This window comes from Metopolophium dirhodum, chromosome 2, assembly GCF_019925205.1.
Source record: "Metopolophium dirhodum isolate CAU chromosome 2, ASM1992520v1, whole genome shotgun sequence".
Lineage (NCBI taxonomy): Eukaryota > Metazoa > Arthropoda > Insecta > Hemiptera > Aphididae > Metopolophium > Metopolophium dirhodum.
The window spans coordinates 14514826-14526158 of record NC_083561.1 but is presented as its reverse complement, the minus strand read 5'-3'; the positions used below and the strand labels follow the sequence as shown (position 1 = coordinate 14526158).

Below are 11333 nucleotides of genomic sequence, written 5' to 3'. Positions count from 1 at the left end.
TGTAAGTAACATGTTTTCATAGTCTGCATATTTATGTTGATGATATAATATAAGTTATAAGTTATAACTACCTATATAAGGAGCATGAGACGTTCAATATTTGATTACGCTCTGAAATAATTTTACCTAATTGTCCTAATTCATGTATTTACCAGTCATATTATTATCATTATATTATGGTTTATACAAATACATCAACTTCATAGTGTCACATCAGTCAACACCGTCTTCGATCGTGCAAGGTGTATCATACAATTCTTGGTATTAGATAACCAATATATTTAGTACCTACCTATTTACTTAGATTTTGAAGTCTCAAAATCGTGAATCGGCACTCATTAAACAATGATAATATAATATATTCACTACTCAGTTTAATAATTATTATAATAATTATATTCTGTGGTTTAGTATTCATTATTCTACTTTCTGCACAATAGCAGTAACTTGAGTAATGACTAATGAGTAATGAGTAAAATGACTATTAAAGTGTTTAAAGTAGAGGCTGTAGTCATGTAGCTACGACCTACCTATCTTATCTTAACGATATATTTACTATAAATTATAATATTAATATATTGTAGATACTACTCATTATATAGGTATGTTATATCGTTATATGAATATTGTATGTCATAGAATTTTGTCAATAATACATGACAAAATAGATAAATATTTTCTCATGCTCTTATACTTAGTTGGTTTACTTAGATCATGAATCATGATAGGTACATTATACAGTAAAGTTTTACATTATTTAATATTTATATACTATAATGATATAAATTCTTTAAGGTCATGCTATAATAATTATTATCTATGATGTATTCAGTATTGATGTTTACATTAAAAAATAAATAAACTCGCGATGTGTTCGAAACAGCTGATAACGATTATTATAATATTTTAACACAGATTATATGACATTTTAATAGCTTATATTTATATATTATTATGTTCCTGTCGACTAACGATTTCTTATAAAAATATATATATATCATGATGATATTATAATGTACAGTAATAAAGTAAACTATTTTTTTTATAGTAAAGCTGTACACAGACACAATACACCGTCGTTTGTCGAACTCGAATAGTCTACCAATTTGCCTCTACAACTGTCACTGAATAAATATTAATATTTTGTGCAACTGCCCGAGTGCCGTAGTGGTGCCGCCCGCCGCATTATCACTTAGTTAATAATAGTAATAATAATATTCAATTTAATTTAATTTTCATGTTTATTTTATAATATTAAATTATTAAACCGTAAAGGTTAATAAAGTAGTTGTACAGTATTGCGATTGTCTGATGGATTGCATGTCCCGAAGTGATCAATTTTATTATTTTCATAGTCGTACTGCTGTCAAATAATGATGTGTTATCAGTTAGCATTGTCGAATGTAGATTCGCTGTAGTTAATAGTTATCGTATTAAAATTCGTCTTGTCGTTTGAACTACTATACTTGTTAACAGTGCCTATAACAGTATTATACACACAATGTTGGATTTACAAGAACCAAAGTCTAAAAAACCAGCTGGTGAGTTTTTTAAAACATTCTTCATAGGGGTTATTAAGTAGATATTTGCACAAATTTATATTTCACTGCTTGGGTATTATTACAGATACAGCATTCAAACAACAACGGCTGCCTGCATGGCAACCAATTCTAACAGCACGCAATGTAATGCCCATATTCTTTGCAGTTGCCGCAGCATTTATTCCAATCGGCATAGGTTTACTATACCTCACAAATCTGGTGAGTAATTTTTTATACCTATGCTACCTAACCTATGTAAGTTTCTATATAAACCTAATTGTGTTTTAATACATTTTTAGGTTCAAGAATTTACTCTTGATTATACCCACTGCAAATCAATTGATGATCCGAAACAGCGATCTTGTGCAGATATCATTGGTAGCAATCGTAACATGTCTTGTCATTGCAGTATTCCATTTAAGTTGGAAGAAGATTTTGCTGTATGCTATTAGATTGATGTATAACACTATGGTTAATGTTATTTTAATGTTTAAACATGTTTTATTCGTCCTTTGTATAGCCTAATGTTTACATGTACTATGGATTAACCAACTATTATCAAAACCATCGGCGTTATGTAAAATCAAGGGACGATTTTCAGTTGCTTGGAAAACTAAGCAAAAATCCATCTAGTGATTGTGCTCCATATGATTATCACAACAACAAGCCAATTGCTCCTTGTGGAGCTATTGCCAATTCATTATTTAGTGGTATGCACTCATTTATTATTCAATAATCTTTTGTACATTCATTGTTGACTTGCCTATAAAAAATGTTTCAAATGACAATAAATGTTATTTCACCACCATACAGAAAAATATTCTTGCAACTCGAAGAATTAATGGACATCACAACACAATTTTTTTTTTTTTTTAATTTTAAGTTTATTTTTGTATTATTGTAGACAAATTAAAAAATGTTTTGGTAAAAATCTTAAGTTAAAAAAATGATTTTTCGCCATATTTTACGTACAAAAAATTAAAATTGATCGATTTACATAATGATTTTAATAACTTATGATAGTATTTCAAAAATAAAATTTTCATAATCCTAAGTATATGTATGTGCTTAAGATGATGGTGTGATTTAAAATGTAATATATCTTGTTATTGTATACATATTAATTATTAATTATAATTAAGTAAAAGTATTGAGTTCGCACTCGTATTGCTGTATACACCAAATTTTAAGAAATTTACTATAATAGTTTTATCTACTATGAAATAACTAGAAAGTATATCAAAATTATAATCACATCAGTATCATAAACACAAAAAAACACTTATGGTTACTTAAATCGTTGTATTAATCTTGACATGTTTACACGTAAAACATACGCTGCCATTCAGACTTTGGCCCTATGATGCCACACTCATATTTTCTGTATCTCATTGGATAATTAGTGTTGAAGTGTGAGACCCATACTATATATCCAAAATAATGAAACTTTAAATTTAAGCAAACTTGTTTTTAATGTTGTGATGTCCTTTAATGAATCTATTAAATAATTTTAGCCATTTTGACCATAAATTATATTATATTTAAATATTTTCTGAATTATTAGGTAACTAAATCTGAGTAAATCTTTTTTAATATGAAAAAGTCTTATCTAGATTTTCAAATACATATTATCACAGAATAAATAATAATATTACATTATATGCTGTGATATTACATCAAACAATTAATTTTAAAACTGATGTTCAATGAATTAGATTATTTAAAATTATAAAATATAGCTCAAAATTCTTTTTTTATTTCAGATAACTTAATATTGATGTACAGTGAAAGAATTGTTCCATTGCTTCGAACACAAATTGCTTGGAAATCTGATAAAAGTATCAAATATCATAATCCAGAACATTCAGAAGGAAATTTGAAAGAAGGTATCTTACATAATCACTTAATATATGTAGATTGTTTTATAGTTTTAAAATAAAATAATTGGAAATCACTAATTAGTAATAGTGGCGGACAAAAACATTTTGAAACAGCACATCTATCCCTATTACCGATAATCAGTACCACATAATATTTAGTACATGTCAAAGTGTTATATACTTTTTAATAGTATATTATATAACTATTATAACATCATTGTTTCAAGAAGTAAATAATATTGCGACAAAATTATCTTACTTAACAACATCCACTTCAGCTACTATTTTATAAAATACTAATGCTGTTAGAAGTTTTTATTCTTATGAAATGACTAATGAAGTAATGAATAATATAATAGTGTTAAAACTATACATTTTTTATTACTCTGTTAAATCCAATATTAATATTGAGTATATAGAGTAAATAAAGTATATCAGTCTTGTAAAAAATACTTTTATTTTGTATTCGGAATACAAATTCGAATAAATGAGAATTAAGGTATTCAGAATACGTAATCGAATAGTTTTTAATAAATATATTCAGAATACATATTTGATTACTTTATAAAGTATTCAAATACTATTAGAATACTTTTTTTCGTCAGTTTTTGAATGGTTGGTAATTAACATTTATTAATTAATAATTAAAAATACAACATAATCATAAGTTATTTATAAATTTGGACCAAATATGATACGGGATACAACACATTGGTGTTTATAAAAATAATCATATCATGGGCCACTATTATATTTCGTTCAAAGAATAAAATTAATGTTCATGATTTATAATATGTCTTGTCACAAATTTAAAACTATTTTTCTGGATCGCAAAAAAGTATTTTTTTAATGAATAAAAAATACAATTAAAAGTATTCAGAATACATATTTGAATACTTTTAAAAAAAGTATTTGGAATAGTAGTCGAATACAAAAAAAGTATTCAAATATTTTCTTCGAATACATTTATTCGAATACTTAACAAGACTGGAGTATATACATAAGTGTTCTTGACTTCTCATACTTATTATTATTATTATTATTATTTATTATCGTCTCTGTTAAGTGAATCAATTTTCATTTGGGATAATTTCTCCTAGACATTTTTAGTTTATTATCTTTGTAGCATTATGTATGTTCTATAAACGAGGAAGAAATATTCACTTGATAAGAACTATTTGGAAGGAGATATAATAAAAAAATAAATAAATACCTGTTATAAGTCACATAAAACACATTTTTTCCATATTGATAATACCGGGTATAGTAGCGTGCAATTTGTATGATAATAGTTCACTTTTGCTATTGCTAAAAATACTAGAATAAGGAAACCAAACTCATATGGCTGTTCACAAAAAAATGGCCACATGTTACTATTTTGAACCGTGTAGAATAAAGATTAGGGGACATAGTGGCCGAGCAGAGTAAGGCGTCAGTTGCGACGCGCACCGTCGCCGGTTTGAACTTGGTCACGTGCGACATTTTTCTTCGAGCAGTCATGATGTCCGGAGAGTGAGACCGCCTTCCCCCAACTAGGCATGGCAGATACTTACAAATGCCTATTTAAAAATTCTGCAAAAACAAACACACACATATTCAAAAACCTACTGTACCCTCCCCCACAGTTCCACAAGCTAATGACCTCTGTTGTCAAAGCCTCAACCCCCCAAAAAAAAATTAAAAAAGTATAGAGATTATTTATGTTTTTTTTTTTGTGTGTTTTTGGAAAATATATGCATTATTTTGAACCATAACCGTTCTTAAATCTTAAATGTTGTAAGATTACACATTTATACATGTGCATGTGTATATTTTATAAATATATTATTTTATTTTTTTGTAAATAATTAAATTATAAATTTTTCATTAAAACTATATCTAGTTATTTTATACCTATATATCTATGTTCACAGTAAGTCTGAGCTCGATACTATTTGATAGACCAAAAACATGTCTCTTCTTGAACGATCATTTTATACCAATATGTATCGATACACTCAAATTTGTTTCTTAAGAATATGGAATTTTCATGAAATATACACATATGCACTTGTAAATAAATGGGTAATTTAACAAGCTATAATAAAATTTTAAAATGGTCAACGTTCAAAATAATTCATATATTTTCAAAAAACATGATAAATCCCTATATTACAAGGGTTAAGTTGCAGTGCAGCCTGTGGCTGTTTAATCGTGCGACTCATTTTGGGACGTTATTAGAAGCGGAGTTTGGTCTCTTTGTTCTAGTCTTCATGGCTATAGCCTTAACATTGTTACTGCACATTTTGATAGACAATTTTTATAATTTATGTATAACACATTTCACAGTACAACATATAGTTTAGCTCTATGTAATTTTGTGGTATTAGACCTCTAAAGATAATGAGTCAGTTATGGCATTTTTTCTAATTTTTAACTCGCAACAATTATAACTGACATTTTATGTTTTGTAAACAATGTAAATAATAAAATCATTTATACAGTATCAAATATTTTATTTTTAGCATTTAAAAATTTTGAAAAACCAATTGACTGGCGTGTGAATATATGGGAATTGGATAAGGAAAATGAATTGAACAATGGTTTTGAAAATGAAGATTTGATTGTTTGGATGCGAACTGCAGCACTCCCGGATTTTCGTAAACTATATAGGCGTATTGATCATTCCAAGGAATTTAAAAATGGATTACCTAAAGGACATTACAAATTAGTCATAGATTATAGTATGTTTCATGTAATTAAAAAAAAAAACTGATTCACTAATATAATAATTATACAATTTTTAGATTATCCAGTAGCAGGCTTTGGCGGAACAAAAAGTTTGATACTGTCCAACACTTCATTTACAGGGGGCAGAAACTTATTTCTTGGATATGCTTATATTGTTGTTGGATGTTGCTGCTTTTTATTAGGGTTATTGTTTTTAGTTCTTCATATCAAATATAAACCCAGGTATGTTAAAATTAAAAATGATATTATACTTATGCCTTTGGCTTCCAATTATTTACATTTATTTACTGGATAAATATATAAATGCTGTTTAAAACTTTAATTAAATGTCTATCATCAGATTCCAGTACCTGGTGTAGAATTTCTAGTTAGATATTGTTGAATTATTTTTTTTTGAATAAATAAGTTTAAAAAATGTGTATAATTAATATTTGTTAGAATGGTAACAATAGTACACAATAAGCATTATAATATGTAAAGGTACAGAAGAAACATGCCCTTGACCAAATGGCAGTTGATTTACTATAATAAACTACAGCCACATATTTTGGTGATATGTTCTATAGATAAGGTATAAATCATATCACCGAGAGAATATGACTATTTCACTAGTAAAAATCAGGGTTACTTTCTGTTATGTGAGGTGGGAGGTCGGACCTCCTTAGTAGGTGGCGTTGCAGTAAGAAACTACAAGTTTTGGTTTATGTGCACTCATACTCTTTCAGTCGACAGATTATACGGCAGTATACTTTAAATATACTGTACAACTGTAGTGTATAGTATGTATGTACTGTTCCATGTATTTAGTTTAGTGCTCTCTGTATCTAACATAGATTTGTCAGAATCATTTTTAAATTAGATGAACTGTTATTTTATTTTAAGTTGATGATGAATGGATAAGCTTATAGATAAGCACAAAATCTTCATCCTAACCTCCTTTCATGCAGTATTTAATAATAAAATACATTTTATTGACATTTTTTTTGTTTTCAGTGCAAATACAGGAGATATTTCCGTTGTTTCGCCATCAACATCTTATCAGTGATTTAGCATAGTTTTTTCTTTATTGAAGAAATAATTCCTTGTGTTTTTTTGCACGTACAAAATATTAAATTGGGCTGTGCTTCAATTAGCAACTAATGAGCTTTATAAGACAATGTGATATATATAAAAAAATCATACTTTAATTTATCACAATTATATAATCACAATTGACCAATATCTAATTTATACTAAAATGTACTTATAAGTTAAACTATAATAGAAATTATTTTAGCATAAAATATATCTTTAGTACTTATAACACCATATAACTTAAATCAGTTGAATCCAATTACCATTATTAATTTGTATTATTATGTATTACGAAACACTGTCACTGAAACAAGTCTTGATATTTGTTAAAATTTGTTATAATAATAATTTGTTACCTTTATAAAACATTGTTGAGCTTTAAACTATATATTTGCACAATGTTTTAATGTAAAATGAATAGTAAATAAGGATTTTAAGTATGTGTCTAGTCATAGGGGTTAACGTTTGTTAGCTGTTCATAAGACTTAATTTTAGAACAATATAAGCTTAAAGCTTATTTTATTATTTGTTTACACTTAAACATTAAACAATAATATATTTTATGATTTATTTCTTATTTTTTAGTCAACCTTCTACTGTTTTGTACTTATGTGCAGATAATTTTTTATTTATTTTAAATTGTACAATTTTAAACATTTTTAAAAAATTTTAGGCGTTTTCAAAAAAAAAATTTATACAAGCATTATATTTCATTAACTTATTGCCAAAAATTGAATGAATAATTTAATAAATAAGAAAACGCGGGAAGTTTCTTATAAATTATTGTATTCAAAAAACGAGTCTGTGCGGAGACCATCAGTTTATTTCTGAGGATATTTTTAACTTATTAAAATTACTATTAGTTAATGATTAGGTTTAACTATTTTTTGGTAAAAAACAGCATATATTAATATATGTTAATTTATTGAATATTATTGTTATTTACTCACTAGCAAGTAGCAGTCCCGTCCGGTGTTGCCTAAAGATTTGTTTTTTATTTTTATAAATATACTGGTAAAAAAAATGTATATACCATATTTCTACCAATTTTATTATAATAGCAACATAATGCTTAACCAATAATCAATATCAATCTGTTCAATCATATAAGTGAACAAAAAAAATATTACTTCGTGATTTGAAAAAACCCCCAAAGACTCAATGAATCAATTGATATAACTTTTATTGAAAACGGTATATTAAACGTATATTAAACGTTATGATCGAATGACTGTTTAACGTTATAAAGAATTCAAACGTTATTCAATTTATGCTTTTAAACGTTATAAAAATTTTAACGTTATTCAACTTAAGCGTTTAAACGTTTCACAAATTTAAAAGTTATGAAGTGCTTGGCGTTATCTGATGGATATAGCTTGTTTCTTACACAAAATAGAGTGATTGAAAAATAAAATATTAGAAAAACAGCCATAATATATATTTTACTGATAGTTATAATTTTAAAAATATTTTTTTTTTTTCAAGCAATTATTTGTTTCAGTTGTTTATCGTTTCTGTTTCGTTATCCGTTATCCGTTTTCAATCGTTTACCGATATGTTATCCGTTATCGATTTCAATCATTTTTTGAATTGTTACCAACGTTATACCTACTCATAACGTTATAAAAACGTTTTAAAGCCCTGTTTTAAACTAAAGGTATAACCCGACTTCGTCAGAGAAAAAAATGAAAAGATATCAATTCTATACAGTTCAAATTAGCCTTTCTGGCTAAATCCAGTAAATACCCATGTTGTTTTGTGGTGCACTGATGCACTTAAACAACTTACTAAAATATTACCTATGTTAAGTCGTAATATACGTAGAGACGTAGGGTCATTTACATACATGATACAATTTTCAAAATATATTGACTCTTTTTGAGTTAATTATAGACATTTTGGTAGAAGAGCACGAAGCGCACGCTCGTTTTTAAGTAAGTATTAAATTGTGATTTGCGTAACAGATCTTAGGTTTTGGAATTTATATCATCTGAATCCAAGACACTATTATTAAATTGCCCCTAATAAATGTAGCAAATGCAATCTAAATACCTAATATAACTGGTATTAACTATATTAAGGGGTATGCATACCGACCGTTTCCAAGGAGTTCAATATAGGCAATTTTCTATTTGTGTGCATGCGGGTCGTGTAAATGTAGTAAATGTGTGCGTAGTAAGTGATCATTAGTGTGAATAAATATAAAATAAATAGCAGAGCCCACCCGCACGTGCATGCACATGTCAATAACGCAGCATTTTACAAATGTGAATTTTAGTGAAACACTGAAACTTAGTTTCGTATTTCAAATAATATAGCTTAGCGAAGTTTATCTAGGTTTGTATTATAGGTAGGAGTCATCGATTTCCGATATTTTATTTTAAACGACAAACGTCTAATATTTAACTCTAAAACTTGTGATATTTTACTTTTTGAATTTGAATTATTGAGTTTAGTAATTAAAATATCGAAAAGTGACTTGTATACAGATATAGTTTAATTTCTCTTCTACAATATTGATAATAGATGTACTCTCAAACTTCTTAATAAACCATATTATTGGAAATACAAAAGTACATTTTCATAGAATACTTATATAATAAATAATAATATGTTTTATATAAACTTGTAATAAGGTTATATGACTTATGACTTACGAATGTGTTATATGCTCATTTATATTTTATGTTCATTGCAATTAAATAAATAAAGAGAGGGCTTTTAAAGTATCTAAATAGCAACATATTGATATTACCTATTAAAATAAAAATCAATAAATGCAATTTCTTATGTTAGTATTATTTATTTTATTTTATTATTATGATTATATCTAAATATCAACATACCATTATTTATTAGTATTAAATGAATATAAATAATATAAGGGGCAAAGGAGGGGCAAAATTAAATGTTGGGGGGCACTTGCCCACCCTGGCCCCAGTGACCCCTGGATATTTGATACGTATAGCGTATGCCGTATACGTATGAGCGTTAAAGAAGTTACACATGCAATATACTTATATACAATAGCAATATACGTACCTACATTCGTCTACGTCACACTATTCCCTGCAGTTGATAGTTTGATACGTATCAAATTTTCTTCTTGAAAATCTTGCATTATTTAAGATTCTGAGCGGAACGATTAATGGATTGATCTTAGTGATCTCACAATTACCTACATGTTTTTTTTTGTATAGGTAGACGAAAAGTAATGTTTAGTATAGACAGTATAGTTGTTCGCGCATAAGGTGACCACAGTAATAGTGGCCTGCAATCTTTGTCGCTATAGAAATGAATAAGTGTGGACGGTATATAAATATATTCTCTTGTTTATTTAAAATAAAGGTAGATTGTGACCTTGCTCTTTTTAAATAAAACAGAATAAATAGCTGGCTTGGAAGCCCAAAATGTATATGAAATAAATATAATTGCTTTGGAGGCACTGACAATTTTATAATAAGTTTACAATAATATTAAACGGCCTCAGATGGTTTCAGTAAAATATAATATATATACAAAATATATAGGCACAATTTTCTTTATATATGCAATTAAAGTTCGAATTTAACAAAATTTAAAATTTAAAAATTATTTTGTAGATCAAAATTGTTAAAATGTTCAACTTTTATATCTAATGATTGAAAATTTAAAACAAAGTAACACGTGAATAGGTTATTCTGTAACCAAAAAAACTGAAAAATATAAAACACAGTTTATTAATTATTTTAGTTATTTTATGTTTAAATTTGGAAGAAATTAGATATTTAAACAAAGAAGAACGATTTTAGTTATGTCGTTATGTGTTATATTTAAAAAATATTATTCGTGGATATTTGAAGCTTCTAAAGTATATTATTATGTACAAATATGATAATATAAACAAGTAATAATAATTCAACTTAACCGTCTACTGTATTAATAATAATTAATAAGTAATTACACTATAAATACGTACAATATAAAATATCCTAGACTGACAAACCGAAAAAACTGAACACCATCCATTACAGTCACCCACTTGTAACCTACTGTACAACAGTGTGACATCCACTTACCCGCTTTTTAATGTTAAGAGTTCATTATTAATTGTTTATTATGTATTTTT

The 11333-nt window shown here is 26.9% G+C and overlaps 1 protein-coding gene across 1 annotated transcript; it reads left to right on the top strand.

Annotated features, from left to right (window-relative positions):
• The first annotated feature begins 928 nt into the window (after positions 1 to 928).
• Positions 929 to 7791, top strand: LOC132939467 (cell cycle control protein 50A). The gene is made up of 9 exons (XM_061006638.1): positions 929 to 1205; positions 1356 to 1541; positions 1627 to 1760; positions 1841 to 1981; positions 2062 to 2251; positions 3305 to 3427; positions 5926 to 6144; positions 6208 to 6373; positions 7145 to 7791. Exons 2-9 carry the CDS (start codon positions 1502 to 1504, stop codon positions 7194 to 7196), a joined length of 1065 nt encoding a protein of 354 aa, XP_060862621.1. The 5' UTR covers positions 929 to 1205; positions 1356 to 1501; the 3' UTR covers positions 7197 to 7791.
• Positions 7792 to 11333: the final 3542 nt, after the last annotated feature.